Genomic DNA, 15,845 nt, shown 5'->3' on the forward strand with positions numbered 1-15,845 from the left:
AGTTGGGGTGACAAAATTCACCACAAGCGAGCGAGAGGGAGTTGACACATTCAAGTTCTTCTCTGTTTTTTGGATGATTTTGTAATTCCATCAAACTACAGGTAGCACTGATATAAAGGCAAAAATGATCATTGTCGTGTCTTGCCACTTGAGACCCCTCCACTCCCTCCCGGCCGCTGCTTCTAGAAGATTTCTTGTTAAACCTGAGGTGAAAGGGCTGAGCAGTTGCCACAAACTACATATGCCATTGTTCGCACCTCTTTGGCCTGACTCTGTATGATTCCATCACGCTGAGCCGTCATCATCCCGGTCCCGTCTCGGACCAGAGTGAGGTAGTAACCGCTGCCGAAACATTTCTTAAGGAAGAGCGAGGAGCCGCAGCAACGCATCTTGCCGTGGGAAATGATAGCAATGCGATCACCCAAGATGTCCGCCTCGTCCATGTGGTGTGTCGACAAAATGATGGTCCTGCCTGAAGAGGAAACAGAAAGAGAGAATCAGTGGATGACACCTGAAAGACCACAATAAGATAGAGTACCTTTTGTCCCATTGCAGTGGGAGTCAGACAGTGTGTCTGAAGCAAACAATAAAAAAACACTGGACTGCAAATTTAAAAAAAAAATTGTAAAAGCACTGACTGGAAATCTAAGTAGCACTTCTGGAGCGTTCTTCTCTTTGGACCTTGTTTGTGTTGACAGCGGTCTTACACAAACAAGGTCCGGAAATAGAAGCTTGACAAGAAAAGAAGCCACAGATCAAACGTGTTCAAATCAAGCCAATATCACAATCTGTCTCTGCTCTTATCTCCTTATTGCCGATTCTGCTGCGTTTCTTTACCCAAGCTCCTCCGCATGGTAACAAAGCAAACTCCGGAGGAGAGTGTGGGCGTGAATCTGGGACACATTTTAAATCACGATAAAGGCCACCCTAAGCCTACTTTTCAGTTCTTCTATGAGAGCACATTTCTTTTCAGCTCTCTTCTTTTTTTTTTTTTTTTTTTTTTTTTTTTTTTTTTCGTGCTGTGATTTATTTTTTGATTCTAGGAGCATCAAACCCAGCGCAATTACAAAAACAACTACAGCATGCTTTGCAAGGTCATTCGCAGGTGTTCCAATCCTCTCGCATCATGCTGCATCAGATAACACATACTAATTATCACATACCCCAGAAATCAGAGGAAAAGGACTAGACGTGTAATGAAGTCACAGCATGGTCATGTCTCTGCAGTCAGCATGAAGGCAGTATCACACAAGTACCGGGTAACTTTTCATCCTGTTATGTCTAAAAGCAGAAAATGTTTGACCTCATACCTAATACATTCAAACGACAAAGACGTAACCTGCTATGAAATGACTTACTCTCCAATTAGTCTGGTTTCTCAAGAGAATTTTAAAGTAAGGAAGACAAAAAGAGACAAAAAAACAACAACCTGGAATGCTGTCAAAGATTTATGGATGGAAGTGCAGTTTGCCGATCAGCTGGTTGGTTCAGCCCTTTAGCCCAGATTACAGTAAAACGACTTTTTAATGGGTTGCTATGATATTTGGTTCAGACATTTTTACAGGTCTTATGTAGAAGTAATCCAGCTTAAGTGATGCCCTGACATATCCTCTAGTGACACCTGTAAGATTTGGTTTACACATTTTAGAGACAGTGCCAATAGAAAGGCTGTGCATTATTAGCCATGGCCATCATTCCGAGACATCTAGTTCCTCAACAGAGATGACAGGTGTGCTATATCAAGCATATTAATCCCCAAACACGGCGAGTGGATATCCTCTCAGTAAGTAGCTGGCTGGCTGCAGTTTTGACCCTTTCTGTTCTGAATCTGCTGGTTTTTATTGCACAAAGGTCAGGTGCTCTGCTGAGCTTGGCGGCTGAGTTAGTTCAATTTGTATCCTCGCAGGTCACTTCATCCCCAGGACAAGGACGCACTCAGAGGTCATTAACCGCAGACCAATGCAGCCATTTCGCCTGGCCAACTATTTCTGCTCAGTCCCCCCCTCTTCCCGCTCCCGTCAACCCCCTCTTTTTCATAGCCTGCCACCAGCTGAGCTGCTAAATCCATCCCTTCTTAGTTAAGTATTGCTGCCTTATGCTATGCCAAGCAAGTCTGGATCCCTCTATATACAAACTCCAACAAAACGCTCGAGTTGAATGAATGCCCACAGCTCGGTCAATTTAACATATGGAGTAATAAAAGCTCTGCTTATGAAGGGGGTGGGCTGAGGAGATTGCTTGAGGTTTAGTTTGACTGAGCCAACTCCTTCATATGAGATGCTCAAACTCAGAGATGATTTTCTTCAGGTTATTCGTTGTGGTTTACAAGAAGAAAAAAAAAATCAAATCGCACTGCATCATCTGTGAGTTGGGAGGAAAATAAATGTGTTTGGACTGCAGATGGCCCACAAAGGTATTCTGATTTATTGTGTGTTGTGGTGCATTACAGCACAAAGTGATATATCAAATGGAGTTGGGTGTGTTCAGGTAAATTGGTAGTACTCGCAATATGCACAGCAAGGCACGGCTGGAAATCTGTTTTTTTGTTATTTCACTTCCTTCCCTCTAAATCAAATTGATAGGAATGGATTTCGCAGTGGTTGAGTTAAGCCGCCCAGATATTATGTATAACGGCTATGAGATAAATTATTGGACTGAGCAGTATTAACTGGAGTTTGTGGCAGTAAATTCATCATTAGTGATACCTACTTGTGCTTTGAAGTATGTAGGCTGGGCTGGAATTGATCCCAGCTGACAGCTATTCAGGCTCACATTCACACATTTTGGGTAATTTGGAGGCAACAATTACCTGTGGGTTTTTTTTGCCTTTTCGAGAAACTACAGCACCTGGAGGCACCATACTGGGAAAATATGCCATCCATTAGATTTTAATATATTCTGAATTACCGCGGTACAGCCTGTCCATTGGGGTTTAAGAAACATTTGAGACTTTTGTTTTGATGTAAAGCAACACAAGCAATACAAAGGAAGACTAATTAAATGTCAGTGGCTTCTCAACTTAATTCTGTTTAATGTAAGAAACTCTTTGAGTAGTTATAAAGTAGAGGAAAGATTGTTAACATGCTTTTCATTCTTTTAATGTATTTTACTACTTACACTATTTTGTGCTTTAGTTCTGAAAAGCAAATACGGGGTAGGAAAAATGTCCAAATTATGTCCAATCTGAATGTATTAAAAATGATATTTAAAGACTCAAGTTGACCAAAGTCAGCACATCACAACATCGAAACATCAAAACAACAAAAAAGCACTAAGACCAAATCAGACACTACAAGACATTCAATACTAAAAAGTGTTAAGACCAATAGGAAAGAAATTATTAATTATTATAAAACTCTCATGTCAGGCCAAAGCCAAGGATGAGAACTTGACTCAACTCAGAAAATGGTTATTAAGGAATGGAAAGGTATCTTCTAAAGGTTACAACAGGCTGAAATAATATGTTTCCTGTGTGATTATTGTGTTCAATTTTGCATTCAGTTCCAAATGCTACAATTGAACATCTACTGTTTGCTCCTGCTGTCTCCTCCACACATTGAACATGTTTTATTGAAGAGGTTTGATTTTAGAGCATTTGCATTTTAACCCAGAAAATCGTCATGATGGTTGGCCCTCCATGTTATGAAAAAGAACTTCCAGAAGATCACATAAAAGAAACAAAGGCTGGTGCATTTTTATGCCATTTGTACTGCAACATTGGCTTCAACCCTACATTAATTTGTAGTCCTGGAAAGAATGTATTATGCATGGGGGTTCAATTTTTCACGACTGCCTCAGAAACTCTAAAAATGCATGCAACAGCAATCAGAGTCTACAAGAAGTGCAGTTGCAAAAAAACTTCAGTTTAAATATACTGTGTATGTATTTTCCAGGTAAGTCTGGCATGAAGACTTGTAAGAGTTTGTGAACTGTAGTTTTGTGTTTAATTCAGAGGTGTGAAAAGTGCATAGGAATGAAAAACAACTATATTGATATTGAGTGCCTCAAAATATGTATTGCCACATACATCTTCTCTGCACCTGTGACTACAACATGTCTTATTCTAGCATATATGGAACATTAAGAGTAAACATTCAATGTGTGATTGAAGATGTTCAGTCCTACAACACAATATTATTACTGTTTTTGGCAATTCAGAGGTGCAGGTTTGTGTTGTTTCACTGGATAACCACTAATTAAATCATAACAACTAACTTGAGGGATGCTGATGTACTGCAGGGCTGCTGATACGAGCTGTTTAAATGATAAAGTCAGCAAGTCAGGGGATAAATCTAATTTATTAGCCATGTAGCATTCAGTAAGTTACACTTGTGTATCATGAGGATCCATGTAAAGTGTCATAGTAATGTGGCAGTAAAGTCCGTGTGGTGTACACATAAGAGAACAGAAAAAACCAAGCCTTTGCGGGCTAAAAACGCTTGTTAATCAGTTAAACTGCTCATTACAATCGATAAATCAGGTTCTATAAAATGATGCTGTCGCAGCAAAAACACACAAGGCTGAATGTATAAAATCTATTATATGATTGCCGTCCTCAAGGCCCATTTTATAACATAATTAGTGGGGTAATTTCATAGTAATCAACTTCCAGTAATGGATGATAATTAAAAATTAATAATTTGCTAATTTCCACTTTAAATCTTCACCTTCTACGGCAATTTTCTAATGACACATGACAAAAGAGAACATTTCCTGTTTATGACTTGATGCACTTTGCTTCCTCATATTAAATGTACACTGAGGGTTTCATCTAGAACTATAAACACATGGACTTTATCATCACGCTCCTTTGTACCTTGAGAGCAATTTTAAGACCACATAAGCTCCGGCTAAACTAAATCAAAACAGGGTCCACTCCAGGCAATCTGGTCAACATGTCTGTGTGAAAAACCTGCACACTTAATTAGACACCAAGAACCACTCTTTCAGCCATTAGTGTTTTTTCATACAATTAAGGCTGCCCGTGGCCTTTTTTCCCCGCTTAATGACAAACCTTAGTAACACTGGTGCAAATAAGACTGGAGAGGCAAAAAAACATGAGTCACTCAAGCAGCCAGAATGTGGGTGTTCTCATTATAACACAGTTATCTCCGCCTCCCAAATGGAGCGAAAGAGCTTGATTAGAGAGAGAGAGAAGCTAATGACACAGCGAGGGCGGAATGTCACTCAATGCACATTAAACATTTAGACATCTGTTGAGGGAATGTGTTACTATAATGTCGATGCCCTGCTTACAGCCACAAGTAATCGCAGAGTATATAAGGCCACAAGAGCGACGAGCTGACTGATATGGCAGACAATTAGAGACTCCGTTAAATAGCAATGTCAATTAAGGCGTCGAAGATTCACTTGTCTTAACTTCCATTTCAATCTGTTCCAGCACAAATTTCTAATTCTCTCCACCCACGGCAGGGTGTCACAGAGAGAAAGACAAAAAAAAAAAAATGTTTCTCCCTCGGCTACTTTGGCTGGATACATTACAGTCTTGTCAGTAAAAAGTTCACCTTGAGCTTGGCTCGGTTTTGGAAAGTTTCTCCTTTTTCGAAAAAAAGATCAAACGTGAGCTCTGTGCATTCCAGTCAATTCTGCAAACACATGCGACTTCAAAGTCTTTAGCTGAGCTTTGGTTCTTACCACTGATCTCATACCTTGTTTGTACTTTAACAGCAGTTCCCAGATACCCCTGCGGGCATAGGGGTCCACTCCTGCGGTAGGTTCATCCAAGATGACGATTTTGGAGCCGCCCACAAACGCTATAGCCACAGACAGCTTCCTCTGCATGCCACCTACAAGAGAGAACAACCTAAATCAGATTGATCTAAGTGATATAGTGCGTCTTGGACATGTGCTGGTATGACGGAAAATGCCAGAAATTGCATCTGACACCAAATGGAGACTCATCTTTGTCCTGTGTAGCAGAAATTCTGGCAGTAATCGTGGAAAAATCCCACACACCCATCCCTCAGCATTAGGTTTTCAGACGCAAAGTGGACACAATATTGGGAACTGATCGCGAAACAAATGTGTTGAGATGTACCGCTCTGGATTTTATTGTCTTTTGCATGATGTACAATGATTGATCGCAGGGAAGTAGATACACCCTACTCCGGGTTATTCGGGGCTCGGCTCTCAGAGCAGGCTCTTCAAAATGCATCCAATGTAGTGCTAATGTAGTGGAAATGTCAGCATAGATCAACCCTGAAAGTCATATTTCAGTGATTTTGCTCACAAGCAATCCGTGACTGGGGCCAATTTATCAAAAAATGACTTGCTCGGCCCCCCCCCCCCACCTTAGAATGAATTACAACCTGTGACACACAGGTACGGTGCATGTGTACGCTGAGACAGGCGCATGCACATGTGCAGGCAGAGAAACAACTTGACAGGGCAGCTTTATCCTGAATAAAAAGGATAATCTACAGATGATGTTTCTTCCCAGGGGATGTGATTAAACAGACACACACACACAACAACAAAAAAAATACATTTGCATTTCTGCATAATTTCAAAGAGATGCTGAAACAGATACAACTTAAACATGTCATCGTACGCTTGTTTAAGACACACCTGACAGGTTTTTTACAAGATCATGCCGCTTATGTGGTAAACCAACGTCCTTAATCATCTGGTCCATCTCGATTTTCACTTCGTCGCGGCTGCGTCCCTTCAGCCTGGAGTAGAAGTAGATATGCTCCTCTACTGTCAGCCTAGGAAGATAAAAAACACATTTTAACACCCATCTGAGCAAAGTGTCCAAAGAGGGCGTCACCTTCCACTTATACATATGTAAGATATATATTCAGTCATATTTATGCTTTATTAGAGATGATCCAGCTTCCTTCTATTGAGCACTGGCATAATGAAAAGTCTTGAATTCAGCTTCCAGGTGAGAACACAACTTGTCATAAAGTCTGCCTCCCTGTTTGCATGAATATTTGAACCCTACTTAATATAGATGCTTTGACTGTCTGGGATTAATATTAATGAAAGTCATTTGCAAGTGCTTAGCTGTAATTATGATGTAGGACTTTAGTGGAGTTGCAGGTAATCAGTTTGTGCAGACAGAGAAATAGAGGGGACTCAAAAGGTGAAATTAAAAAAAAAAAAGAATAATGGTTAGGAGTGATGCTATTAGGAGAACATTTAGTGGACACAGTGAACAGAGTTCATCCTTTTTTTTTTGTTACACAAAAGGGAAAGTGATAATGATGTGTTGATGTAAAACATAAGCCGAGACTGAGACCTTGTTAGGCATATGATTAAATTAGACTGTAAAATTCTGCTTTTTTTCCCCCAACCCCGCAGGCAAAACCTGATTAGACCAATGACCAGTTGAGTGCAAAGACAGAGAAGCTCAATTTGCTCACTCATTGAACAAGACGTTGTGCTGTGGGCACATGCCCAGGTACTTCCGGATGCTGTCCATGTCAGTGTGGATGTCATAGCCGTTGATGAGAGCTGTTCCAGATGTGGGCGGGAAGAGTCCAGTTAGAATTGACCTGCAGAGAAAAGAAAATACCAGGCACAGCTTTAAAAAGAAGTCTGGCTGTTTCCTTTTTTGTTTTTTTCAGATCATAATTAAAAAACGTAAAGAAGAAGAATATATCTGCCAAGGCAAAAGCAGAACCTGCAACTTGGGAAAAGCTGTTTGAACATAATGGTGAATTAGAAAAGATTTATTCCCTGCTCCATTTAAACACATTTCTCAAAAGATATTGTGTCCTAGTTGATCACCATGTTTTAATGAAATAGACCAAAATTACGAGAAGGATGTTTTCATGAATTACAACTTTAGGGGTGTGTCTAGAGGGGTGGCAAGTTTAACGGCCTCCTTAACCAAAAATATTAACTTAAGGCTGAAAACATGGAGACCGAAAACATGTAAGGCTGGAAACAGTTGTTGGGGTTCAACTCAGGGCTTTATTCAATATAAATATCCCTCCCTTACCCAAACTAGTCGAAGTTAAATAAGAAACCAAAGAAAGAAAAGGGGCTGGAGACCCGAACAAAAAGAGAAAAGGGGAAGGTGCTGAGCCAACCACGTAATCGGCCATCGCTCCCGGCACCTCCTCCAAAGAAGAAAAGACTAACCCAAAGAAACCAAATAACTGGAAAAAAAGGACTCCCTGTGATCTCCAGCCCAATTAATATATTATTGACTTGTGTGGGGAAAAACTGTAAAAATGGGGAAGAAAAGCTCGTCAGCACATCGCTGCCCAGAGTGTGAGTGCCTGAGTCTCTCCCACCTGGCTCCTCTAAATACCCGTCCTCCTGCCTGAGCACAGTTTGCACTGAGGTGTGCAGCAGGTGAATGAGGAGGGAGACTCAAAGAGAAAGAACAGGTGTGCAGCAGGGGAAGGAGAAACAGACAGAGAGAACAGGGCCCCACATAACAATTAGTATAAGTAGATTTATCCACTGTCCTATCTCTCCATTAAAGGCACAAAAAGCCCAAAAATAAATCTTAATAAATAAAAAAAGTCTGGACATGCCCCTTCAATGACTGTCCATATTTAACTGTTAGTCTCTTTTTACTCACTCACTAGTCTGGGTAGAAAAGTATCAAAACACCAAACATAAGACGATACCATTCTTAAAAATCTACTTTTTTTTTTTTTTTTAAATGAATACAAATCAAACTGAACATCCAATGTATACTATTTAATTTGTATAAAGTTTGTTGGAATTGACTAAATGTCTATATCCAAAGAAAAGCTAAACTGTGTTGTGGTTTTTAAGTGTGCAAAATCTTAAATGTAACGCTGCTTTTCACGGACAGAGAGACACTGTCCTTTCAAAAAGCCTCCACAGAGCTCCAGTGTGTGACAGAGTCCTTCCTCTGTCCTTCCCTGTTATTGTGCTCTGTTCTGTTTGCTTACAGTCGCTCTGAGCGGATGTCTTCCCTTCAGCCTTTAGTCTTGCATCACTTGCTCTCTCTCGCTCATTCTTTCTGGGCCACTGGGTTTCAGTTATTTCTGCCATCCCAAAGCCCTTCCAACCTTTCAACTCTTTTCTAAACTGCAATTAGATGAGTCCCAATATCAACACAACAGCTGACTGTGTGTGATAAATGTCCTCTCAGAGGATGTCACTCTGACAGCAGTGTCTACTGAATTAATGGAGCAACAGAACAGTCTGCAGTTTGGACTTAGATTAGTTGCTGCCAATGACATAACATGTACAGCCGAGTGCCAAAAGAATGAGAGGAAAACGAGATTGCAGCTCACATTGTGGTTGTTTTTCCAGCTCCATTGTGGCCGAGGAAAGATGTGATCTGATTCTCATAGAAGTCCACGCTCAGTCCGTCCACAGCCAGTTTCTTTCCCGTCTTGTAGATTTTAACAAGATTGCGGATTGAGACTCCGGGTTTCATATTTGGCTGTGATTTCTCCAGATAGGCTTTAGAAAGGCAGGAAAACACTCACAAAAGAGTAAAACAAATTTACACTTAATAACATTCTTGATGCTAAAATAAAACTTTGTTGACATAAGCACCATTTTCACACACTGGAATAACACTTAACAGTATTTAAATGATGCAGCTTACAAACAGGCAAATTACTGCGCTTCCTTTTTACTACTCCTTTTATTTATTCTATCTAAATTCATATTTGGCCTCCTTAACGTAAAACCATAAGACAGCAGAGCAGTAAAAGACAAAAATTAAGAATTGCTTGCTCTCACTTTTTAATTGGAAATAGTTTTTGTAGCATACTCCTGGCTTGAAACTCTTTTCTTTTTCCCTCCACAATAGCACAGAGCTCTATTATCACCCGACGTGACAAATAAGGCGCTAATGTTTGTTTGCGACCCATTCCAATTAACTCGAGAATCAAGACAAGTTAACACACAACAACTGGGTACGTAACACTGCTGCTGCACACCGCGAGTGAGCTTTTTATGGCTGCTTACCGTTGTGTGTCGAGTCTTTCAGCAGGTCGGGGTCAGAGCGAGTCACCGAGGCCGTCCCACACCAATAAGATGAAGTGAAAGGGAAGTACCACGGCTTAGGGATTCCATATTGGCCTGGGATCAAGAGCAGTGAACGTTACACACATTTTAATAACAGCATGGCTGCAGGGAATATGTTGCTTTACAGTGTATGTTTCCTCGTGACAGCTTGGCACCAATCCTGTCTTCATCTAATTAGAGTCGATGAGAAAAGCATTAAGACTATCCTGTTAGGAGTGCTGCATTGGCATTCAATTCAATTGAGAGGAGGGGATCTCATGCAAGAGAGGACTAATTAGATCACTAAATTTGAGCATGTTTACCTTCCTACCTACCTTTTTTTCTTCTAGCGGTATGTTGTGCAACAAAAAAAAAATATATACCTGGAAAGACATTCTCGATGTACCAGGTGAGTATCCAGTAAAGAGCAGCATCACAGAGCATCATGAGGATGGACACGATGAAGGTGTAGTGATCCCCCTCTTCTGGACTCTTGTTAATGTTGCTCCACTGAATGCCGATGCCTTGCACTTCGTACTTGGCGAAGTTCTCGCAGCCATAGCCAAAGGCGACGCATGACAATAAACTCTGGGAATAAAAGACATGCAGGTGAGTAGTTCAGGGAGTAATTAGGTGCATGCTTGTGTGTCTTATGCTAGACTTCTTCTATCTATTCTATCTTTTGGAAGCTTCCTTTTCAGCGGTCATGATGTTTTTTGGAGCCAGATGTGACCACGTCGGGACAATGGGATGATTGAGCTTGGTTGATGTGTGGCTGTGTCAGTGACTTGTCAATCACAGGTAGCCACGCCTTAGCTCCCAATTTCCACATACTCACTGTGCAATCAGCGCAGCCATTAATGCAGGTTCATATCCCTTTGGTTGGGCTTCACTTTTGAAACAAGAGGCTACATCAACTTCTTATATGCAGCCTGTGGTAAGTGCATTTCAGTGATGCCATTATTGTGGGCGATATATGGTTACCAGCCAAGGTCATATCCATAACTGATCAATAAACTATTGCTGCAGACACAGGGACATTTTCTACGCGGGCATCAGCTGGCGTAATTGCCGTGTTGCCTTTGTGAACATCTCAAAGGACTTCAGACCAGAATGAAGATGGAGTCTGCAATGTGTGTGTGCCGCAAACTAAGATTTGTTGGCTCTTTCATACAGTAGGAAATTGCAAATGATGCTTTGCCCGTGAGACATCATCTGCCATGGCCTATCACTTTGCGTTGCCATGTTGCCTGCCAGCTGTTTTATTACGCCTCATTTGCTCGCAGCATTTTCACTGCGGCGGAAGCGTTTTCTTGAGCTTCAGAGACAAACATCATGAATACCGTTCGAAACTGATGGTTTCATTTCCAAGCAGAGAATCTGAAAAGCTCTGCAGTGACGCCAAATATCTAGCCTGGCTGCTAACACTGCTGGGCTCTTCCTGTTTTGTCCTCCGCTGTCTGTCTACTGCCAAGCAATCAGCAATGAGTCAGTAGACGAGGGTTGACAGCAGGGCTACCGGGCACCCATCCTTGACCTCTGTATGAAAGGCTGACAAAACGACAGGAACCACTCCTTTGGCTTTTGAGAAAAGGGCATGGAGTGGGAGAGAGACAAAACAAGCCCCCTCTATTGAACTGATAGACAACACTGCACACACAGCTACTGTTCAGCTGGCTGCTGAGAAAGAGCATCGTTAAGAGGAACGTTAATAACGGTTCCAGCGCTTTCCGAGAAGCCATTTTTGAAAAAAGAGAGCTGCAGTGACGGACAGACTCACAGCAGAGAAATGTGTGTCTGGCTGCAGAAGGCTTACATGAAAAACTGGGAGAACAAAGTATCTCTGTCTTGAGTTGGATTCTGGTTGAAAGTGCCATAATTAGCCCATAAACCAGTCGATTGCTCCAAAATTGGCAACTGTCGTGATGATTGAGGAATTGTGTCGAGTCATCTTTCAAGAAAGTAAAAAATGAATCTCTTCTTGTCGTCTCCAAGCTTCTAAAATGGGAAAAACAGTAGCTGTTATATATTTGTGATTTGGCGCTTGGTCAGACAAGACAAGCCATATGAAGCCATTTCATTTCATTTCTGGTTTAAGGAAACTCTCAGTCGATTTTCTGACTTGTTATGTACCAAAAATGTTATCTAGTAAGTGTTAGAATAATCAGCAATGCATTTAGCTGGACATTTAATGCTGATATCTACTGGTAGTACCACAAGTTCAATTTCCACATGTGACCTTTGTTTCATGTCTTCTCCTTTCTCTTTATTCCACAGTGTGATGTGATTTAATAAGAAAGAAATAATAAGAAAGTCCTTTATCTTAACATAGTAATGATATTGTAAATTACAACTCTAAGAAGAGTTATAGTGCAGTTTTATTACAGTTAACAGTCTCAACTAAAGCCATATGCATAAGTCTGCTCCCAGATGTTGCAGTAGTACAGATCTATTCATTGATTTCAAAGACAACCAGTTCTAAAATTATAATGCTGGACGGTTTTCCTCAGGATTTCTCTCGGACTGAAGGAATGACTGAATGTATTTCTGGTATTCCATAACAGAAAAGAACTCTGGGCCCTGTCTTGTTTTGTCTCATTAAAAACTGAAGGTAAAAAAAGGTGAGAAATAGTGAAAGTACAGTAGATAATAGGTGGTTGGAAAATGACTATGCGCTGTCTTATTGTGACCCTCTGAAACACGGCCTTTGATTCTCCTTCGGCACTCGTCTGCAATCAAGAACCGCTGGACAAAATTCAGATGATCTTTCGAAATTCTGCTCCGATTAAAGACTTCATTATCAAGGACAGCGCGGGGGAGAATTCGTATGCCTTGGCATGGCTTAGTTTCATCCGAGCTGAGAGAGAGAAAAACCCTCTGCAGACACAGACACAGACACACACACACACACACACACACACACATCTGTGATAAAGTGTAAGGATGAACTGGATAGTGGTTTGGTCAGAGGAACATTGCTCATGCTAATTAGAGGGCTGGAGGGCTATCCATCTAGCTGGAACAGGGGAGAAAAATCTCTGCGCCAGGGGAGCACCTCGCACTGGCACTTTGTGTAGAGATTAAATAAGGTTTGCTGTGCTTTATATGTAAAATACTTCCTAACCTGCATGCAGTCTGCAGAAGTGAATACACTGCAAAGTTTTCAAAAGGAAACTATCAGCATCAATTTAAAGGACTTATTGTCAGACAAGCTATTCAAGCTCACAGGTTGAATAACAACGTGTAGGAGGATGAAAAAAGTTAAATCAGAAGTGACTTTTATCAGGTGTCTGTGTTAGTTGTTATTGACTGCTTCTATTTCAATTGTATACATAAAGGACACATTAAACTGTTTACCTTGGCCACCAGCACCTGAGGTCACATTGTTGCAATTGACAAACAGGAGAAACACAGCCTTATTGGAATTCTGGGACGATGCACTTGCGCACACATAGCAATGAAGATTCTGAAGGTTGTGTGTCTCTGTCTGCAGAAAGGACAGCTTGTGGACAAATGATAGCAGCACTGTCATAAAGGTCATGCAGACAGACTACAGTGAAAGTTGAGCAATGGTGCACTATTTATCTTTATCCCTTAAAGGGAAGGAAGAAAACCCCAGACTTCCTCGCTGTGTGTCTGTATAATCTCTTCTTTTATGTAAATGTTTCTTGTTTGTGTCACTTGAGTATGTCCACATCGAGTTAAAAACTTCAGGTTGGTGTCAAAATGTGTCCAAACAAGTGGAAAGAAATTGGTGGCGATGGCATAAATATTTAATGCACTTCCTAAAAGCTTTTGTGTCACGATTTGAATTTTTCTAGACCTCTAAATTCATCTTGCAGTGACACCTTATTATCAAGAGGATTGTGCAGGTACGACAAAGGGAAAAACTCTTAAGATATTTTCGACACAATGAGAGAATTTTCCTCCTTTCATAACAAGCAGCACAAATCAAGTCAGACATGTACCTGTTTTGACATAAAAAAGTAAAAGGAGAAGGAACAAACTGCTGCAACTGTCAAAAGTGTGATCATAGTGCAGAAACATAACAGAGGAATACAACTCAGGATTCAGTCAGTTCTTCTGTCTCCGAGCAGCAGGGAGGACATACTAAAAACAGTTCCAGAGCTGGAGATGAACTTACCACAGCAACCTTGGCCCCCAAACCCATGACGTCCCTCCAGGCGTAGCAGAGGACGTGCGGCAGGTAGAGGACAAAGTAGATGAGGCCGCCGCACGCCGCCGCTAAGTTAGCCTTGGAGAAGAAGACGCTGATGAAGAAGCACTGACTGATGGTGGCCAGGCAGAAGACCAGCAGGAAGACAAAGATTACAGACGGGTCGCTGTATTGCAGCACTTTGCCGTACTGTGACGAAAAGAAGCAAATGGAAGACGGGAGAACAAAAAAGGAAATTTAGAATTTAATGTCAACACAACCCACAAAAAAAGGATTGGAGGTCAAATGTTGTACCAAGGAAAGAGCGTTAGAAAATGTGATTATAATGGCTCATTTGTACAACAACGCAGGCAGAGTAAATGAGTTTCAAAGGGTTTTCAATTTCAGATTTTTGCACATTTGTCTGTTTTTTTTCTCAGTTGACTGATTTATACTGCGATCAAATTCTTATGAAATGTGTCACCCTTTTGCTCTGCTGGTTGTAAGGAGGATCCTTCTCTACTTTTGTTGGGTTTTATTTTCTATATTTTTTACATCCATACATTCTCCTGCGGTCCCCTTTGAGCCAAATTCAAAAAGACACTTGAATCGTTAGCATAATGGTGCCATTTCAATGAAACCAAATGGAAGACACTGTTACAAGACGATGCATGATGGCTAATTTAGGAACTTTTGGAAATATACAAAAGCTAAAAGATCCCTCAAGAACGACTGTGTTCTTCTTTATATTATCACTTTTACTATTCTAAGTTAAAGTCTCATTTGTCCATGGAGGACTGGATGGGAAAAACCTCTTCAAAAGTAGTGTCGGACCCTCCTTGAATCATGGTTAAATCGTGCTGGATCACCTTCAGTATTAGTGCAAGGAGGACAGCGCTGACAGCCAGTGGCAGCGCACTGGACACTGCCCAGCTAAGCCAATAGATGGAGCTTCTCAGGCCCATGATCCTCACGGTCTCCTTAAGCCTCGCCTCTTTCTCTGCGACGATGCCCTTAACGATCATAGCCACCGAGTAGATCCAGGCTAGAGTCATGTATAATGGGAGGGAGCGTGCCAGAGACCGGAGGAACCTGAAGTATGGAGGAGCCAAATCGGAGAGGACAACAACCCTTTTTACATTTGGTTCTGACACATGGTCCGTTTTCTGGAAACCTTATATGTAGCATGACCTCTGGTCCCAAACCTTTCCATTTATTATCAATTAAATCAGCATCCCAGGACACCTCTGTTGTGTCTCTCTCTCCCTTAAACCTAGATATCATAAACCTAAATAATAATCCATCAATATCACACATTCATTTACAGTTGTGTCCTTGGCAACCTTGTAAATTTAAGCACGGGTACAACCTTTTTTTCTTATTTTCATCTGCTTTGGTTCTCCATTAAAGCCTGAGGGAAATACCTGTCACTTCAGCGGCGCTATGAACGAGAGATTTGGCTGCTGCTTGGCGCTCGACAGGCAGCATACAAAAAGGTTCTGAGATCTTTGATGCTGAAAGGTGCAGCCTGCTGCTGTACACAGAGTTGATTAGAGAAGTGCAGCTGAGCCAAAACAGTAAAGGTGCAGGCAGTTAACCCAAATAATGAGCTGAAAGATGTTTAAATGCTCTTTAGCTGAGGGCAGGGTGATAATAAAAATGTGTTCATCACTATGAGCAATCCCTTTCACATGCAACCAGTCAATCAATCTGTTAT

The 15,845-nt window shown here is 41.2% G+C and overlaps 1 protein-coding gene across 1 annotated transcript in view; it reads right to left on the minus strand.

The window, feature by feature from the left end:
* LOC132958271 (phospholipid-transporting ATPase ABCA1-like) overlaps positions 1-15,845 on the minus strand; it is a 149,498-nt gene that overhangs the window by 86,833 nt on the left and 46,820 nt on the right. Inside the window, exons 16-23 of the mRNA XM_061030999.1 lie at positions 14,117-14,338; positions 10,356-10,560; positions 9,934-10,047; positions 9,249-9,420; positions 7,389-7,520; positions 6,589-6,728; positions 5,670-5,807; positions 258-472 (exon numbers count right to left, since the gene is read on the minus strand). Of these exons, the coding sequence (XP_060886982.1) occupies positions 258-472; positions 5,670-5,807; positions 6,589-6,728; positions 7,389-7,520; positions 9,249-9,420; positions 9,934-10,047; positions 10,356-10,560; positions 14,117-14,338 (1,338 nt within the window). The remainder of the gene's footprint in view (positions 1-257; positions 473-5,669; positions 5,808-6,588; positions 6,729-7,388; positions 7,521-9,248; positions 9,421-9,933; positions 10,048-10,355; positions 10,561-14,116; positions 14,339-15,845) is intronic.

The sequence above is a fragment of the Labrus mixtus genome, chromosome 23 (genome assembly GCF_963584025.1).
Source record: "Labrus mixtus chromosome 23, fLabMix1.1, whole genome shotgun sequence".
In the NCBI taxonomy this organism is placed as follows: domain Eukaryota; kingdom Metazoa; phylum Chordata; class Actinopteri; order Labriformes; family Labridae; genus Labrus; species Labrus mixtus.